The 21157-nt window shown below is 42.4% G+C and overlaps 1 protein-coding gene across 2 annotated transcripts in view; it reads right to left on the bottom strand.

Annotated features, from left to right (window-relative positions):
- Positions 1-432: 432 nt before the first annotated feature.
- The window catches only part of ACOT9 (acyl-CoA thioesterase 9), a 67125-nt gene continuing 46400 nt past the window's right edge, over positions 433-21157 (bottom strand). For both annotated transcript variants that reach the window (XM_082245926.1, XM_082245925.1), the window contains 8 exons: positions 19253-19326; positions 18893-18960; positions 16670-16781; positions 16478-16568; positions 15082-15167; positions 14778-14865; positions 8321-8471; positions 433-1005 (listed from right to left, as the gene is read on the bottom strand). In XM_082245926.1, coding sequence (XP_082102052.1) covers positions 932-1005; positions 8321-8471; positions 14778-14865; positions 15082-15167; positions 16478-16568; positions 16670-16781; positions 18893-18960; positions 19253-19326 — 744 coding nt within the window. In that variant the 3' untranslated portion in view covers positions 433-931. The remainder of the gene's footprint in view (positions 1006-8320; positions 8472-14777; positions 14866-15081; positions 15168-16477; positions 16569-16669; positions 16782-18892; positions 18961-19252; positions 19327-21157) is intronic.

Genomic DNA, 21157 nt, shown 5'->3' on the forward strand with positions numbered 1-21157 from the left:
AAAACCTTTATCCCAAAAGAAAAAAACGTTGGCTGTACCTGCTTATAAAGTATTAGTTAGAATTTGGCTTCAATTTGCTAGTGTACCTAAATCTGCTAATACTCCCCTCCCCCAGACAGACAATACTGCTGTCTAAGAGTACCTCCTGTTCTCCTTCATCCAGAGTGGAGTACTCTAATACAAGAGATGTGTTACTGGCCAGATCACCAGGTGAAAATGAGAAGAAAACCAATGCAGCCACCACATCTGACTGGTAAGCTGCAATGTATAACATTTTTGGTTTAATGCTGCTTTAATAAAGCAGTCCTCATTTGTTTGCCATTACAGCACCACTGTAATATCTACATAATTGGATTTCTACTAAAACTTGTTTGATACTATGGCCTTTATTCAGAAACATGGTACAAAACACACAGGTATGCTGTGTCTCAAAGCAACCACATTTTACCCAGACATTAAAGAAGTTGGTGTAGTCATTGTAGTACGTAGTATCTGGACTTGTAGTATATAGTATTTTGTAGTAGTTTGACTTGTTTCTATGGCTACTTGCTCTTTGTCTTAATAAATATATGCTTATCACGCTAAGCATTCTTGAATGACCATTTAGGTGTAGAAGAAAAAAAACATAGCATGCTAGTTGATATGTATGAACCAAATGCAAAAAAATAAAAGATATTTACAAGCAACATCAGAACATGCTTTCATAAAACTCTATAAAACTCATATTACCCATAAGCAAAATGTGCATGATTATAAAAAGAGTGCATAATAAAATGGAAGGCGTTGCGGCAGAAATACATTTCAGCTCTTTTTTCAAAGTGCTTAGTGTCCTTTTATATCATCTCCACCTCGTGTCTTTGGGAACAGTCTTAATGTAACGATGTATACCAAACTTTGTTGGTAATATTGTCAGTTGAATAACAATTCTTGATCACACGCTCTGGCCATTTTTGGTTTGTACTGCTGCATCAAAATGACGCTTTCCATCTAAGTAGAGCATTGACTCTGTAGAAAAAGAATAAACATTAAGTGAATGATACATTAAACATTGACAGTTTAAAAAAGAGAAGCTGCACCTTCCCCCATACAAGTACAATTAATTTGTCACTTACGTCTTGTCTATGCTACAAAAACATATTTACTAACCTAGCAGATCCACCCTTATCCTCTCCCCCCACGCCGCTGTACTCCTACAGGTTCCCATCCCATGAAGCCACCTTTATCTTGTATGTCTTCAGGGGATGGTTGTCTCTTCTGGGTTCTGGAAGCCAACCCCCATGACATGCCCTTAGCATGCAAATCTGTTATAGAATGCCCTGAAGCCTCATGGGATGCATGATGTGCTATCCCAGGAGGCTGCAGGCAGCTGGGGCTATGTCATTCTTGCCTAGGTGAGAAAGAATGAAGCTCCAGGTTGCTCATTAAAAAAAATAAAGGCATTTCAAAAAAGTTTGCAATTGTGTGAAAGGAGGCAGAAGGGAGCAATATTAGGTAAACTAGAAAAAGAGCGAAGGTCCACTTTAACTAAATGAATCACGTAAGGCAAACCTGTAATTCATATAAACAATGTTTTTATTTTACTTCTTGTTAAAATGCATACTTTGTGCCTCAATAATCCCAAACACATACTGTAGAGTACTCAAAGTCTAGGATTGGAAGGGGGAGTGAGGGCACTTATGGTATAAAGCAGGCCATAGATTATGAGATTTTCTTTCCTGCAACCGCAGGTTGCAAGAAAAACAAAAACACTTGATTCACCCTGATTGTTGATGGGGGAATCCCTCCCGCGAAGCTACTGTTTACTTTTAGCATGCCGTTATTGCCAATGGCTATAGCTGCTAGCAGTAATTGCTGTGTTCTCCCAGCAGGGATAACCCCCCCCAGCACACCAGCCCTGGGAGAACACAGCGATTACTGCTAGCAGCTATAGCCATTGGTAATAATGGCATGCTAAAAGTAACGACATGCTGGCTGTACCAAAGTCAATCGTACAATCAGCATGCCTACAGATGGATAGAATCTTGGCCAGTTCCCGCTGAACCGGCCCAGATTTGATCTATCTATGGCTGGCATAAAGCCTAGTACACATGGGCTGAATGTCTGGTAGCATCGGCCAGTTCAATAAAAACCATCGGACGTGCATGCTCAAAAACCAACAGCCGACTGGCTCGCGATCAGCGATCAATGTACGATTGACAATTGCAGTCCCTCCTCTCAGAACACAACAGCTCAGCGGGGGGGGGCTTGGGATCACTGTACCCATGTCAGATTGTTAGTACAGCGGGTCCCACTGAATTGAACAAAAAAAACCAAATGGCTGGCTTCTTTCAGACTGGCTGGCATACACATGGGCTGAATGTCGGCTGTTTTTTTCTTTTTAATCGGCCAATGTCTCCTGACATTCGGCCCTAGCTTAACTGCAGACTGAGTAAAAACAAATTAATGTGTATTGTCCTGTAATTTATTTAATCTAATCGGATCTTCAGCAGGAATGCTTATTGCACTGTATATTAGATCACATTCACACAGAGCCAGATGAACTTCTTTCATTTGATTATTATGTATCCCAAATGGCATTATTATATTTGTATTGTTTTTTTTACAAGCTAGCTATGATAAAGAGGGGATCCATCAGCTTAAAACGTGTTGGCTGTGTTTAAATATTTTTGTTCAATAAATATTGTAAACAACCTTTCGAGCAAAATAAGCCCCCATTCACATGCAGGCGACGCTACTTCGCACCGCGACCTTGGAGGTCGCGGTGCGAGCAGCGCGCCACTACCTCGGAGCGGCCGCCACGGACTTCATAACATTGAAGTCTATGGCGGTCACCTCCTGGTCGCCCCAAAGAAGCTTCGGACCCTTTTTCTAGGTCGGAGCGACTTGTGTCGCTCCTATTAGAACGGGTCCGCAGCTTCCCTATGGGAGGCGACCAGGTCGCCTCACAGGTCGCCCTAGTGTGAATTTGTAAAATTTGTGCACACAGAATCTAGTGCAGCTGTGCATATTAACCAATCAGCTTCCAGGTTTTTTTGTCAAAGCTTAACCACTTAAAGCGGAGTTCCAGCCTCAAAATCGATAAAACCAATTTTGGGCCATCCGCTTGCTAAGGGGAACCTGAAAAAGAAATGGATAATGGCGATTTTTTTTTTGGTCACTTACCTTATTATAGGAGAAAATATACTCACCTTCCTCCCTCTGTGGCCGCAGCCTGCACCGTCACTTCTGGTTTGCGATGATTCCTGGGAGCTGAACGTCATCGCTCCCAGGAATCAATGCACCTGCACCGGCCCCGCTCGTCACTTCCGGTGCAGGCGCGGTATTCACTGCTAAACAGCTTCTGGGCATGCCCAGAAGCTGTGCAGGGATGCCATGCCTGCACCGGAAGTGACAAGCGGGGCCGGTGCAGGGCATTTTGGGACTCACGAAGAGGGACGCTGCGGCTTCAGCTGCCCACACCTGAGATGGTAGCGCTGGAGAAGAAATTTTCAAGGTAAGTATTTCTTCTTAAAGGTAAGTGCGACCGGGACAGTTCAGAGGCTATTCGTTGTGGAATATACTAGCCCTGACTGTCCCGGGGGTATTTTTAGCTCAAATTGACCCCCTAGGCCAGAACTCCGCTTTAAGCCCCAGGCCTACAGTATTTCTGACACTTTTTGTTTACAAGTTAAAATCTGTATTTTTTCCTAGAAAACTACTTAGAACCCCCAAACATTATATTTATTTTTTAGCAAAGACTCTGGAGAATAAAATGGCGATCATTGCAATATTTTTTGTCACGCGGTATTGGCGCAGCGGTCTTTAAAACGCCATTTTTTTGGAAAAATTATGAAAAATCACATTTCACTGCATTTAAAAAAAACAAAACAGTAAAGTCAGCCCAATTTTTTGTATATTGTGAAAGATGAGGTCACGCCGAGTAATTAGATACCCAACATTAGATACGGTTTAAAATTGCGCACACCCGTGGGATGGCAACAAACTACGGCCAATAGAAATCTCAATAGGCGACGCTTTAAAATTTTTTTAATGGTTACCAGTTTAGAGTTAGAGTGTAGCTCTTTTTTTTAAATTATTGCTCACTCTGGCGATCGCGGCGATACCTTTACATGTGTGGTTTGAACAGTGATTTAATTTGCGGCTCGACTTCCATATGCGTTTTCTTTCGTGCGCGAGCTAACGGCGACTAAAATTTTTTTTTTTCCTATTTTTTTTTTTTGTACAGCTGCACTAGATTCGGAGTGCACCAGTTTTAGTAAATTTCCTTCTATGGGTTTATCTCCTCCAAAAAAAAAATCCTCTCCTTTAAATAAATACACTAAAATCTATTTATATTTCTACCGGTCAATCTCTATTAGAAATCTACCAGTTCCATGTGGGTTATCCTGTAATCAATTTACTCTAAGCAGTTTATCAGCAAGAACGCTGATTGCATACATTAACATACATATAGTATTCAATAATGCACAAATTTTCTAATGGAATACAATTACAAACATACAACACAAACAAACGTTTATTCAAAAAATAATTTCAGAAAACTTTCGAACAACTTAAAGTTGATCTCCATGTTTTTCTAAAGTTTAAATCATTTGTTTGGACCAAGCTGGTCCAAACAAACTACTTTCTTCACTAACAGATGAAGAGGCTCTCAGCGTTGCATAAACTGTATGTAGCCTCAGCTACAGGAAGGTGTTGTCCCACTGCCAGAACACAGCACTGTATACTGTACGTAACTGAGGCAACATACTGTTTATACAAGCCACTGCTTCTGCTAATGAAGTAAATAGTTCATTTGGACCAGCTTGGTCCAAACAATCTAAACTTCACCAAAAGCTGGAGATCTGCTTTAATTGGGTTGATTTACTAATAGAATAAAGAGTGTTCACTTAGCAAAGTGAATTTCACTGAGCTTAGTAAAAGAAAACGGTGTCCATTTTAATTAACCAATCATGAGCTAGCAAAAATCTTTTTTTTTCTAATTTTCCTTTGTGTATTTCATGTCAAAATTGGTCCCTCATAATTGCCATCATTCACTTTTCAAAGTAAAGATTTACTTTGCTAAATGAATAGCATCTGCTCCTTAGCACATCAACTGCATTAGGTTTACTTCTTTTTATTGCATTTGGGAATTTTAAATAAGAGTGAAAAAAAAGGATCTGGAATCCGCTACACTTCAACCTCTACTGAATCTTCTTTAAAATCATCACATTACAGCTGAAAGTTAACGGGTTTTGCGCTACAATTAGCGCTTACTCATAACCTCCTATCCCCAGGACTCATACAACTAGATCTATATCTATCAATCTATCCATCTATCTACCTACAGTATCTTACAAAAGTGAGTACACCCCTCACATTTTTGTAAATATTTTATTATATCTTTTTATGTGACAACACTGAAGAAAGGACACTTTGCTACAATGTAAAGTAGTGAGTGTACAGCTTGTATAACAGTGTAAATTTGCTTTCCCCTCAAAATAAAAACACAACACACAGCCATTAATGTCTAAACCACTCTGCTTCAGTATGTCACAGTTCATGTTGGTTTTCATGGTTACCTCAATGAACTGTAGCTCCCCAGTGCCGGCAGCACTCATGCAGCCCCAGACCATGACACTCCCACCACCATGTTTGACTGTAGGCAAGACACACGTCTTTGTACTAGGGATGCACCGAAATTATTGGCCGAAAATTAGCCTATCCCATTTCGGCCGATAATGGGTTAACAATGCCGAAATTAATATGGCTGCCGTGAGGAAGGAGGAGGGCGCAGCGCAGGTTTTAAAAGTCCCGCCTCTGGCCGGCCGCCCGCCTCTCAATGACGTAGAAATACCATTGGTAATTAAATTAACCTCTTGCCAACCCATCACAGTACATATACTGTGACAGGGTGGCAGCGACAGGTGTACGTCTCTGCCTGTTTTTGGTGTATGCCCCTGTTCTATCTATTTTAAAATTTTTTGGGGGAAAAAGTCATTTTTGGTTTCGGTTTTCGGCCAAGGGCATCCTGCATTTTCGGTTTCGGCCCAGAATTTTCATTTCGGTGCATCCCTACTTTGTACTCCACACCTGGTTGCCACCACACACGCTTGACACCAACTGAACCAAATAAATTTATCTTGATCTCATCAGACCACATGACAGGTTTCCAGTAATCCATGTCCTTAGTCTACTTGTCTTCAGCAAACCGTTAGCGGGCTTTCTTGTGCATCATCTTTAGAAAAGGCTGTCTTCTGGGATGACAGCCATGAAGACCAATTTGATGCAATGTGCGGCGAATGGTCTGAGCACTGACAGGCTGACCCCCCCCCCCACCCCTGCAGCAATGTGGGCAGCACTCATACGTCTATTTCCAAAAGACAACCTCTGAAAATGACGCTGAGCATGTGCACTCAACTTCTTTGGTCGACCATGGCAAGGCCTGTTCTGAGTGGAACCTGTCCTGTTAAACCGCTGTATGGTCTTGGCCAACATGCTGCAGCTCAATTTTAGGGTCTTAGCAATCTTCAACAAAAGTGAAAGTGACAAACAGTGAGGGAAAATGCAGAAAGGTAAGCAAATTTGGTGCTGTGACCTTGGTGCCTGTTCACACTGTGGGGTCCCACACCCATGTGTTACTATAACCACCCCTGGGGTGACCACTCCCAGGGGGCACAGTCACCCGCAGACCTTCTGCCCTCACGGCCCCTGGACAGACAAGGTAGTCCAATAAAATCAGGAGGTAATGGACCCTTCGAGCTTTCTCGGGGAGAACTTACTCCTAGCCCCAATTACGCTCAGGCGCTCCAGTTTCAGTTCCTGCCAATACTAACCTTCCAGGTCCCTATCACTCCAGCAGGTTTGCATAGCCGCCACCCAACCTTGGTCAGGTCAGATGACAGCACAGCGCCCCCACTGGATCACTGATAAGAACAGATACTACACTTGATCTTAGCCAAAAGGCAGAGAAGCGAGGGAGAGAAAATGGCTAATTTGGACATTTTACTTTAGGGGTGCACTCACTTTTGTTGCCAGTGGTTTAGACATTATTGGCTGTGTGTTGAGTTACTTTGAGGGGACAGCAAATTTACACTTTAACACAAGCTGTACACTCACTACTTTACATTGTAGCAAAGTGTAAATTGATATATATATATATATATATATATATCATACATATACATACATATACACACACACACACACATATATACACACACACACGTACATATACACGTGCACACACACTATTTGTATAACAATGGAACTGATCGCACCTGATGGGAGGATCCCTCTCATCCCACTCAAGGATGGGCATGTGGTGTGTCCAGCCAAAAGGGAAAAAACAGCTCCAAAAGGCACGTACATTATACAATTACATTGTCCTTTGTTGATAGACAGACCTTCCCGAATATTACCTCATAAATCCATATTAAAGCTATGAATCAATATGTGCATTTACAGTAGATACATAGTGATTACATTTGTTTAAGTGGACAAAAAGCAAGATAAATGTAAGGAGGCGGTAGATACCTTGTTCAAACCGCCTCTAGAAATACATTTGGCAGTTCACTTATCAAAAACTCACAAATTATACAACAGCAACATATAACAACATGAGAAGGAAGAAGAAAGAAGAAGACTCACAATTACCAGGGAATAATGGAATGCATCTCTAGGAAGGATAGCCGACAAAGCTCAAAGCACATTTAGCCCGCCAGAGCAAAACAGCTCGTACACGTGGAGCGATCACCGAGCCCGATGTCCAGCCATAAACCACTGTTTCTTGGATGAATGAATGGCTAATGGCACCAAACTTACCTCTCCTCCTTGATGCAGTGTCTGTCTTCAGCCAATAATAACAATATGTACAGATATCCTAGACATATGGTATCACAAATGGTATCTACTTTAAACACAAGAGTGTCTAAGTGTGTGGGTCCCATATATTGCCTTATGTCTAATGTTGAATGGACCTCCGTTTTAATGTGCCTTCTTTCCTTTAGATGTTCCTGTTGCTATGTTGCAATGCAGGTATTTAATGTATCAACACTTCTTCATAGAAGTGAGTGAGGAGCCAATCAAAATTGAGAACTTCTGGGATTCTAGTTTTTAATCTGTATAGTGCACCTCAAGTTCAGACAACACCCTAAATACATCTCCCCTCTTTAGAATCACCACTTTCTCTACTGCTTGTATGTGAATGGCCATGGTGTCACCTCCATGTTTCTCATTGAAGAGTATTTCTACACTAGTGTCGTATTTTTAGATGGTACCACATACATGGTCCCCAAGAGGGTCTCGTAATAAAAATAATACCAGATCAATGTCCACTCACCTCCATATGTCTTCGGTACAATGCAAGGCACTTCCTTTTCCGCCATAAATGTAAAGTGGAAAATGTTAGTTGTGTGATGTTCTCTAGTGATGGGATCCGAAACTTCACTGTGGACTCGGATCTGAATAGAATTGTTCTCTGTATAGCACACCTACAATAAAAACAGAATACATGCACAGATCAATTTAAATTATGTAACTGGACAAGAAATACTTTATAAAAAAAGAGTGTATGGTCGTCCTCTTAACTTTAACTTCAATAACATAAAACAGGCTAATTTTACTAAGCTATAAAGATCGCTACTTGCCATAAGACCCATTACTTTCAGCAATTACAGGTGAAAAACATTCATGTGCCTGAAAATACCATCAGTAATATATATATATATATATATATATTATATACACACACACACACACACACACACACACACACACACACAGTGGGTACGGAAAGCATTCAGACCCCCTTACATTTTTCACTCTGTTATATTGCAGCCATTTGCTAAAATCATTTAAGTTCATTCTTCTTCCTCATGAATGTACACATAGCACCCCATACTGACAGAAAAACACAGAATTGTTGACATTGTTGCAGATTTATTAAAAAAGAAAAACTGAAATATCACATGGTCCTAAGTATTCAGACCCTTTGCTCAGTATTTAGTAGAAGCCCCCTTTTGATCTAATACAGCCAGGAGTCTTTTGGGGAAAGATGCAACAAGTCTTTCACACCTGGATTTGGGGATCCTCTGCCATTCCTCCTTGCAGATCCTCTCCAGTTCTGTCAGGTTGGATGGTAAACATTGGTGGACAGCCATTTTTAGGTCTCTCCAGAGATGCTCAATTGGGTTTAAGTCAGGGCTCTGGCTGGGCCATTCAAGAACAGTCACGGAGTTGTTGTGAAGCCACTCCTTCGTTATTTTAGCTGTGTGCTTAGGGTCATTGTCTTGTTGGAAGGTAAACCTTCGGCCCAGTCTGAGGTCCAGAGCACTCTGGAGAAGGTTTTTGTCCAGGATATCCCTGCATTCATCTTTCCCTCGATTGCAACCAGTCGTCCTGTCCCTGCAGCTGAATAACACCCCCACAGCATGATGCTGCCACCACCATGCTTCCCTGTTGGGACTGTATTGGACAGGTGATGAGCAGTGCCTGGTTTTCTCCACACATACCGCTTAGAATTAAGGCCAAAAAGTTCTATTTTGGTCTCATCAGACCAGAGAATCTTATTTCTCACCATCTTGGAATCCTTCAGGTGTTTTTTAGCAAACTCCATGGGGGCTTTCATGTGTCTTACACTGAGGAGAGGCTTCCGTCGGGCCACTCTGCCATAAAGCCCCGACTGGTGGAGGGCTGCAGTGATGGTTGACTTTCTACAACTTTCTCCCATCTCCTGACTGCATCTCTGGAGCTCAGCCACAGTGATCTTTGGGTTCTTCTTTACCTCTCTCACCAAGGCTCTTCTCCCCCGATAGCTCAGTTTGGCTGGACGGCCAGCTCTAGGAAGGGTTCTGGTCGTCCCAAACGTCTTCCATTTGAGGATTATGGAGGCCACTGTGCTCTTAGGAACCTTAAGTGCAGCAGAAATCTTTTTGTAACCTTGGCCAGATCTGTGCCTTGCCACAATTCTGTCTCTGAGCTCTTCAGGCAGTTCCTTTGACCTCATGATTCTCATTTGCTCTGACATGCATTGTGATCTGGAAGGTCTTATATAGACAGGTGTGTGGCTTTCCTAATCAAGTCCAATCAGTATAATCAAACACAGCTGGACTCAAATGAAGGTGTAGAACCATCTCAAGGATGATCAGAAGAAATGGAAAGCACCTGAGTTAAATATATGAGTGTTACAGCAAAGGGTCTGAATACTTAGGACCATGTGATATTTCAGTTTTTCTTTTTTAATAAATCTGCAACAATGTCAACAATTCTGTGTTTTTCTGTCAGTATGGGGTGCTATGTGTTCATTCATGAGGAAGAAGAATGAACTTCAATGATTTTAGCAAATGGCTGCAATATAACAAAGAGTGAAAAATTTAAGGGGGTCGGAATACTTTCCGTACCCAGTGTGTGTGTGTGTGTGTGTGTGTGTGTGTGTGTGTGTGTGTGTGTGTGTGTGTGTGTGTGTGTGTGTGTGTGTGTGTGTGTGTGTGTGTGTGTGTGTGTGTGTGTGTGTGTGTGTGTGTGTGTGTGTGTGTGTGTGTGTGTGTGTGTGTGTGTATATATATATATATATATATATATATATATATATAGTCCGTAGGGTTCAATATTGAGTTGGCCCAACCTTTGCAGCTATAACAGCTTCAACTCTTCTGGAAAGGCTGTCCACAGGGTTTAGGAGTGTGTCTATGGGAGTGTTTGACCATTTTTCCAGGAGGGCATTTGTAAGGTCAGACATTGATGTTGGAGAGAAGGTTTGGCTCGCAGTCTGCGCTCCAATTCATCCCTAAGGTGTTCTATCGGGTTTGGGTCAGGACTCCCACTCCCCCCTAGACTCACTCATACATACCTTTATGGACCTTGCTTTGTGCACTGGTGTGGGCATGTTGGAACAGGAAGGGGCCAACCCCAAACTCAGTGGCGGCTGGTGCTCAAAATTTTTTTTGGGGGGGGGGGGGGGGGCGCAAAAAAAAAAAAATATATATATAATAGGTATTGCTTTGCGGCAAAAAAACGCTGTAAAAAATTGCGTGACTTAACAATCATTAAGTTGGTTCAAGATTGACCAGCCTGTCCCCCATCAATGCACAGTGACCTGACCAGCATGTCCCCCATCAATGCACAGTGACCACCTGACCAGCATGTCCCCATTAATGCACAGTGACCACCTGACCAGCATGTCCCCATTAATGCACAGTGACCACCTGACCAGCATGTCCCCATTAATGCACAGTGACCACCTGACCAGCATGCCCCCATCAATGCACAGTGACCACCTGACCAGCATGTCCCCATCAATGCACAGTGACCACCTGACCAGCATGTCCCCATTAATGCAGTGACCTGACCAGCATGTCCCCCCATCTATGCACAGTGACCTGACCAGCATGTCCCCATTAATGCACAGTGACCACCTGACCACAGTCATGTCACAGTCATGTCACAGGTCAGGTCACAGGTCAGGTCACAGGTCAAGTCACAGGTCAAGTCACAGGTCATGTCATGTTACAGTCAAGTCACAGGTCAAGTCACAGGTCAAGTCACAGGTCATGTCACAGGTCATGTCACAGGTCATGTCACAGGTCATGTCACAGGTCATGTCACGTCACAGGTCATGTCACAGGTCATGTCACGTCATAGGTCATGTCACAGGTCAGGTCATAGGTCATGTCACAGGTCAGGTCATAGGTCATGTCACAGTCATGTCAGGTCATGTCACAGTCATGTCAGGTCAGGTCACAGTCATGTCAGGTCAGGTCACAGTCATGTCAGGTCAGGTCACAGTCATGTCAGGTCAGGTCACAGGTCATGTCACAGGTCATGTTACAGTCATGTCAGGTCAGGTCACAGGTCATGTCACAGTCATGTCAGGTCACAGGTCATGTTACAGGTCATGTTACAGGTCAGGTCACAGGTCATGTCACAGGTCATAGGTCATGTCACAGTCATGTCACAGGTCATGTCACAGTCATGTCACGGGTCATGTTACAGTCATGTCAGGTCAGGTCACAGGTCATGTAACAGTCGTGTCATAGGTCATGTCACAGTCACGTCAGGTCAGGTCACAGGTCATGTCACAGTCATGTCACAGGTCATGTCACAGGTCATGTCACAGGTCATGTCAGGTCACAGGTCATGTCACAGGTCATGTCACAGGTCATGTCAGGTCACAGGTCATGTCACAGGTCATGTCACAGGTCAGGTCATAGGTCATGTCACAGGTCAGGTCACTTACCTGCTCTTGGGCTGGCTCACCGGACAGACTGCTGTGCTGTGGGCTGCTGAAGACGGGAGACACGTCGCTCCTGGCTCAAGAGGGACAGCTCCCCCACATGGTGCTCGCCGACATTGGACACCCCAACTTCTCCTGCACTGCGGGCAGCTCTTTTGCCGATCGGATCTTCTCCCCTCCTCGCGACTCCTCGATCGGATCTTGCAGAGCGGCGGCGGCGGCTTCTCCCCTCCTCGCGACTCCTCTTCTGCGGCGGCGGGAAGCTGACCGGGCGGTGACGGTGACTGATGCACGCAGGCTGGAGTCTGGACCAATCATGATCCAAGACATCACAAAGGGGGGTGGTGTAGAGCCGTGCTCTGCGCTACAGTTACGCCCCAGAAGGCCGCCAATCGGCGCCTCTGCGGGTGGAAAACCCCACCCCCCCATAGGCACCAATGGAGCGGGCTCCAAAAGGGGGGTGGGTGTAGCGCAGTGCTCTGCGCTACAGTTACGCCCCAGAAGGCCGCCTCTCAGCGCCTCTGGGGGTGGAAAACCCCACCCCCCATAGGCACCAATGAGGCGGGCGCCAAATTTTTTTTTTTTTTTATATAATCTTTTTTTTTTCTTTTTCTTTTTTGGGGGGGGGGGGGGGGGCGGCGCCCCTACGCCCCCTATCAGCCGGCTGCCACTGCCCAAACTGTTCCCACAAAGTTGTAAGCATGAATTTGTCCAAAATGCTTGGTATGCTTCCCGGTATAGACGTTCCCCTTAATGGTCTTCTTCCCACAACATCTATGAGTTGACTAAATTTCTGAACTGTAAGTATACAGGTTGGAGACACCTAGGTTAGGGATCATCATATCCCTTCCCTATTATAATATAATTACTTATAATTAAATTTTTTATTTTCTATGCTGCCTGTAAAAAGGAGTTTTTTCTTCCTTACAGCAACATACGATGCATCTGCTCCTGAAGAAGTGGAATACATTCCACGAAACGCATCCTATAATTTTATATATCTTTGGATTTTACCATGCTATTCGATGAACAGTGCTCCATACAGTTTATAACCAGTCAGCCTTCCTGTATTTGATTGCGTTGTCATCCTTTTATTTGTTGTATTACTGATATCCATGCCATTATGCTATTTTTATACATGTTTATGACATCATTAATAAAAATTATTATTATTTTTATCATTATGTGAGGCTCGCCTTATGTAGCTCTATCTGTTTACGCACCAATCGTCTCCACACACTTCATGCAAAGTCCCAACCTCCCCCCTCTACCCCTTTCTTAATCCCTATGTGACAACTGGCTAAAGTTAACAAATACTATATATTACATATGGCTCTGTAAGGTTTTACCTACGTTATACATACCAGTCGTCACAATATATCTTCCTTAAACTCTCACTACTCCCCTTCCCCCTTATTTTGCATAAGCATTAGGGATGGAGGCACTTTGTCCTGGATAGGCAGTGCCTCATTCAAAGTCCCAACAATTTAAATTCTAACTGATTGATGGTCAATCATTTAGATTTTATTTACAATGCTTGGTATGCTGATGCCTTAAGAGTTCCCTTCACTGGACGTAAGGGGCCATGCTTAACCCCTGAAAAAACCCACACACCATAATCCCCCCTCCACCAAATGATTTGGACCAGTGCACAAAGCAAGGTCCATAAAGACATGGATGAGCAAGTTTAGGGTGGAGGAACTGGATTGGTCTTCACAGCGTCCTGACCTCAACCCGATAGAACACCTTTGGGTTGAATTAGAGTGCAGACTGCAAGCTAGGCCTTCTCTCCAACATTAGTGCCTTAATCTTTTTTGTATAATTCTTCTTTAAGGGGGCGTGGCAGGAGGTGTGTCCTATGCCTACATACTTTTGCCAAGAGGTGTCCCTTGTTCCCATTTAAAAATGTTGGGAGGTATGCCTAGCCCATGCTGCCATATTTTCCATAATGTAAAATGTAACTAGCAACTAGACAGCCTCAATAAGGCCTCAGCAGGTAGGTGGTACTGGGAAATATAAGAAGCAGATGGCTATGACAACCCACTAGCATTAGCCCAATACTGGCATTTAAGGATTGGGTGGACAAAGTACTTAAAGTGTTATGTTACTATTCAAAAATAAATCACTGGTTGAAGACTTCAGCCCAGTGGATTTTAAAACAAAATATTGATCAGACTTACAGTAGTTTTACTATACATAATACAATTTGGCTGTACATTTTCTTTACATTCAACTTTAGATCAACCAAAACCAATTTATAAGAGGACCTACTTAGCTAATCTAGTCAATTAATTTGTATCCAATTAGTCAGACCATTCTACTACATACTTGTTGGTATATCCAAAGTTCACCACACAGGTTACAATCTGATTGTACAATTGCATTTAGATCTACCAACAACTATATAGTTCAAGCACCTACCTGATTGCATAGTTGATCTAGGTTCCTAGATTATGTAGTTTTGGTAAATTTAAAGTTGCTTGTACAAACATTGTACGGTCAGATTGTAATATATATGGTGACCATTAAAAGAATACATCTTTAACTCTTAAGTGTAAAATCCTACCTGAGAGGACAAGAATAATAAGGACCCCAATTCCACAGGCCTTTGAAACATGATGTCATCAACGGCTACAACGTAAGGTCTAGATCCACTAGAAGAGAAAGGTGTGGAAATCATTTTTTATATTCTATACATATACACACACAATGAAATACATTAGGGTATGCATTACCCATGGTCTTGAAAAAGACATGTAGTAGTACACAGCTAATAGAATCTTACATATGTATATAAAAACAAATCCTGAAATATTCATCATGAAAAAGGAGTAAAAAATATTTTAACAATAAAAGGAAAGATCACTTACCCATAGGAACATGCAGTAGCCCATCCCAGTTCATAGGCCTTTCTCATTAGAAAACCGCCAAATATCCTGTTGAAGATGTTCCTTTGCTTAAGTTGAAAAAAAAAAAAAACAAAAACAAAAAAAAAAAAAACATTGAGCTCACACAGAACCAAGAAATATTCTAGAAGATTTGCAGCAAAGCAGATATGAACATGACATAGGTTTGTGAAGCAATACTAATGCTGACCATAGATGCACATAGGATTTTTGCAAAACGCATTGCAATTTTCAGTTGAAGCATATTGATGCATTCATTTGTGATTTTGTATAGGACTGCATTATTTCTGATGCAATGTAAGGATAATAATCCAATAAATTCCATCCAGATAATTTCTACACTGTAAAACATGAATTAAAAAAAAAGTATTTTGAATCCATACATAAATGCATCTCTGACTCCGGTCAGGGGTTTTCAAACCTTCACATTAGGGGGGACAGACTGTGGCCATTGTGAGTAAAAAAGGTCTCAACATCAGTGGGGAAAAAATAATAACCATTGTTTGTTTTAGTGTGAGCATTTGTGCCCCTTCATTGGTGTCAGTGGGAGGAATTGTGCCCCATCGTTGGTATCACAGGGAGGAATTGTGCCCTATCCCTGAGATCATTGGGCCCCATTGTTGATATCATTGGGAATTGTGCCCCATAATTGGTGTCATTTGGGAAGAATAATGCCCCATCATTGGAGGGGGTTGTGTCCCTTCGTGGAGGTCAGTGGGAGGAATTATACCCCATTGTTGGTATCAGTGGATGAAACCGTGCCCCAAGGGCCGGATAAAAGCAGGCAAAGGGCCACATCTGGCCCCCAGCATGCAGTTTGGACATCACTTTACTATATGTTTGGATGTATAATTATACAGTAATTTTTATTATTAGAATGGACTGGGTAAAGTACCATTTAGCAGGCTTGAAAAGTAAATCAGCAAAGTGACATTTGGATCATTTGCTTAGAACACAAAAGAGTTCAAAAAATGTTTTCAACAAGCTAAATGATCTCCACAAGGTTTCTAAATTATATGATGCACTAACTGGCAATTATTGGTGTCCTTTCACTTTAAATATAACAGAGAATCACTTCAGCAGGGAAGTAAGACCACATACTCCCATCAAACACTGGAATTAAATCAGCTTCTGGACTCCCAAAGTATGCAAAAATCACAGACTTTCTTCAGCTCAGAAGGAAGGCCAGAACTGCTACTATGATAATGTGGTTGTAGGGGGACATTTTTTTATTTTTTTTATTCACAGTGAACAATTCGAGATATATATATATATATATATATATATATATATACACATATATACACACATATACATACACTAGTGCAAAAATATAGGATGTAAGATATAAAGATAATACCTGTGGATGACAGATCTCCAAGCCCTTCAGTTTAGCATCTTCCATCCACACAGAGTTGTGAGGCAATACACGACTTCTGAAGCTCACTGTCCTATAGAATTACATTAGAAGAAGACATTTGTGAAAAACTCCAGAAAGAATATTTACCCCATCTATATTCAAATGACTGGTATTTTATCCTTGTGGGTATACCTTGTATCTAGTGTGTTAAGAAACATGTCATGCACAATTTTCCTTTCCTCTGCTTCTGGAGCCATTTTCAGAAGAGACGCGGTACTGAATGCAACTCGCCTTGACTTGTTCACTATCATAGGAAGATAAAAAGCATAGTTGTAAACATGAAACGCCCGACATTTGCTTTGCACTAATTTGGGCCCCAGTGGCCTTAACCACTTGCCTACTGGGCACCTAAACCCCCCCTCTTGCCCAGGCCAATTTTCAGCTTTCAGCGCTGTCGCACTTTGAATGACAATTGCACGGTCATGCAACACTGTACCCAAATGAAATTTTTAACATTTTTTTCAAACAAATAGAGCTTTCCTTTGGTGGTATTTAATCAGTACTGGGGTTTTTTATTTTTTGCTGAAAAATTTGAAAAAAACAAAAAACAGTTTTTATAGTTTGTTATAAAATTTTGCAAACAGGTAATTTTTCTCTGTCATTAATGTGTGCTGATGAGGCAGCACTGATGGGCCCTGATAGGCACTGGTAGGCTGCACTGATGGGCACTTATAAGGTGGCACTGATAAGGCAGCACTGAAGGGCACTGGTAGGTGGCGCTGAAGGGCACTAATAGGCGGTACTCATGGGCACTAATATCTGATGGGCTGATGGGCAGCACTGATAGGCACTGGTAGGGGACACTTATGACGGGGCACTGATAGGTGGCACTGGTGAGCACTGATTGGTGACACTGGTAGGTGGCGCTGGTGGGCACTGGTAGGTGGCACTGGCAGATGGCATTGGTAGGCACTGGCAGATGGCACTGGTAGGCACTGGGGGCACAAATAATCCCTCTCCTCTTCGGGACCAATGTCTCTCTGACAGCAGCCGGCGATCGTTGTTTCTTTTCTCCTCACAAGAAGTGTGAGGAGAAAAAAAAAAAAAAAACAGCTGATTGACGATTGCTGTTTACTTTACATGATCAGCTGTCATTGGCTAACAGCTGATCACGTAGTAAGGGGGCGGAATCACCCCCATCTCGGATCTGTGATAAGGCGAGTCTCATGGACTCGTCGATCACAGAGCCAGCCGGGCGCGCTCTGCAGGGAGCGGGCAGGCCGCTTGTTGCCAAGAGGACATCAATGTACACCCTCCCGGCAATTTAGGTCTGCGCTGTAGCCGTCATTCGGCTATAGTGCGGCCGTCAACTAGTTAAACTTGACTACCTGTTTGGCCATCATCATCTTAGTAGATGTTAAAGTGGAATGCAAGTCTAACACTAACTACAGTATTCTTAAAAACATTCCATTCCCCTTCCTCCTAGCTACACTGTGTAAAGAAAGATCTCTATACTTACACCTTTTTTTAGTTTGGACTGGTTACGCGATTCAGTAGGTCTGACTGTCCTGTGTCATGGATCGCTCGTCAACAGGTGGGGATTCGGGGATCTGTGACATCACCCATAGGCTCCCATGGCCATAGATGTCAGCACTTCCTCCTCTCCCCTGTAGCAGCCGCTCACTGACACAGGGGAGCTGGAGCTGTAAAGGGCTGGTGTAGATTAAAATAAGGTAAGTATAAAGATTTTTTTTTTTGTACAGGGTAGACAGGATAGGTGGGGTGGGTCACCACTCCTAAGAACTAGTGGATTCTTGTCTCACAAATCTATACTTAAAAGGGTTCAGTAAAAACTCATGACAGTGTTAAAAAAATATATATCTAGACAGAATTGTCTTTAAATATGTTTTCTAGTTTCCATCTTAGCTCCCAATTACTATGCAACAATAAAGACAAATCGAAGAGGACTAGAAGGTTATAGGAGCAACTGCTTAGTATAAAACAATGAGGGTCACACCACCTCCCTCTTCTCTTCTTTATGTCATATAAAGTCAGGAGAACACTGCATATATGTAATCAGTTTGTTCACAAACACTGTTCTACCATCAGGTTAGATCAGCCTCTCCCAACCAAGGTTCCGTGTACATATACTGTAGGCTTCCTCCAGAGATTGCTAAGCATTCCCTGAGCAATTTCTGCCTCTCAGATAAGTAACTATTGACAACAATGATCTTTTTAGCAATCCCCAACAAGCGTAAGGAGCATTTTTTACAATGACCATCACACAGGTACTGAAAGCTAGTTAGATAGTAGATATGGTATATTTTATTAGGGGTTCCCCGGTACAGGAAAGTTATTCCAAGGGTATCTCTGTGCTGCAAAAGTTGAGAAAGGCTGTGTTAGATAAACACTTACATTCTCCTTGCTTGAAAAGATTTTCCTCTTCTTCTCCATCAGGAACTAAAGGATTAACAAATGCTGGCCTAAGGAAATGAATAAGTCATGAGAAGTTTAATTATCATAACAATAACCACTAAAAAGTCCAGCACCATTAAACTCACTCTGGACACCATATTCTTTTGAAACATTGGACTATTCATTTAACAGTAATTATCTGGTGGACTATCCCCATACCTGGAATAGTTTATGCATTTATTCTCAAAATGTATGCGCTGTGTTATTGTTCTCTACTTATTATAACAGTAGGCTATTCCAATACACATTCTTGGACAGAGGTAATCTGTAACCATTTCTATTTATCACCTATTTATTTACCTCCTGTTTTCTGGATCCCGGGCCACCATAACAAACGTTGCATCCAACAGGGGACTGTAAACACCGTCATGAAGCTGTAACCATCAACAACACAAAGATGATCTATAATATGTAGTTATTTGCCAAGTAATCTTCTTTATGGATAATTAATGCTAAACTATCATCCACTTCTATTAAAGGGGCACTGCCAAACAGAAGGACCCACTGTATACGTCCTTAGCTCATGTGACAACTGCTGTCACCACTAGCTCATTTTACTTTAGTGATGCACAAGCAGCCTACAGTGACCATTTACATTTTCCTGGGTAGACATACTTTATATTTAGTAAGTGCTATAGGTTCAAAGCCACATGTATGATGATTCCCAATTACCATGCATCGCTACAAGGGCTTGTTCACACTTGACTTAATTTCGAACTCTGAACAAACACTCCTATAGCGTTAATGCGCTTTAGTGTAGGCATTAGTACGGTGTTAATCCGCTTTAGTAGGGGCGTTTTTTAAGCATTAATGATGAGTTAAAAAGGTTCTCCAAACGCCCTATGCATGGTTTGTTGTGCATTAAGGCACGTTAAACTGCTCCACAAAAGCCTATATATTATATATATATATATATATATATTTTTTTTTTTTTTTAAAGGAGTGACAGAGGAAATAAACAATTTGAGGTGTGGCTTGTCATGGTGAATGCTTCCTGTGCATACTGCATTAGATGCAAGGATTCCTTTGCTAAGCTTTATCTTATGTTTGGCCTCCTGCAGATGATGCGGATGTATGAGCAATTGACTGAACAAAGGAAGAGGAGAAGGGCATCCAGGCGCTATTGGGTACATCCAATTATCTCTCAGAGATATTCTAAAGGGCACTTTCATGCCCTGCATCATGATTTACACACCTACCCTCAGAAGTTTTAGGACTATGCCCGCATAAAAATCACATACTTTGATGCACTGCTGGAGATTCTTAGACCTTGGTTGATACGCAGCAGAACCAGATTGAGGCTTCCAGTGCATCCAGAAGAACGTCTGTCACGTTGCGGTAAGTAATCCAAGGTGACAAAAGTATGCCACAATTCTGCACACATTGCTGTATTTTACTCATTTTAAAGCGCCGCAACTGCACTGCAACCACACTGCAAACGCCTGCCAGCGCATTTGCAGAGCGTTACCATAGACTTGAATGAGAAGCATAGAAAGGTTTCAAACTCCTCCAGACTTGACATGAGGCTTCAATTTTGAAGCGAAGTGGCGTGATGCGAACGCTTCATGTATTGATGTGAACAGCACTGTGTACAGTCCTAGTATCATTTGCATAGGTGTTTGAGGAGCATTAAACATACCCCTCAAATGCCTGCTTCAAATGCCAGTGTGAACTTAGCTTAAGAAAAGCTGCCCAACTGGTATGAGGACTGCGGAAATAGACCTGGGATGTGGGTACAGCCTTCTAAACAAATAAAAATGATGTTATGAAAGCCTATTTTGAGGGATCAATGTTCAGGTTAAGACCCCCAAAATGCAATACACTGTCCAATTTTGACTTCCCTATTGATCATCTCAGGTCACTGACATTGCTAATCATGCACCAAGTTTGGAGATCAGTATACTTTGGCAACTTAAAGTGAACCTGTCCTGAAAAAAGTGTGGGATGCTACTGCTGATCTGCTTTTGAAAAATGTTCTTGCCCATCTATTATGTTAATCCACTAGCGTCAATGTTTTCTAAGTCACTGATTCACGACAGTCATTAACTATGCAATGTTAGTACAACGATCTTAACCCCCCCCTCACCAGAACACACCAGTCAGCGCTCGCAGCCATTGCCTGCAAGCGCTGAATGAATGCCGATCAGCTGCTGGTTTTCCAGCATGCCCGTTGCGACAGAGGCGGGATGTTAGGCTGGCTTAAGT

The sequence above is a fragment of the Pelophylax lessonae genome (genome assembly GCF_965119305.1).
Source record: "Pelophylax lessonae genome assembly, chromosome: 2".
Taxonomy (NCBI): domain Eukaryota; kingdom Metazoa; phylum Chordata; class Amphibia; order Anura; family Ranidae; genus Pelophylax; species Pelophylax lessonae.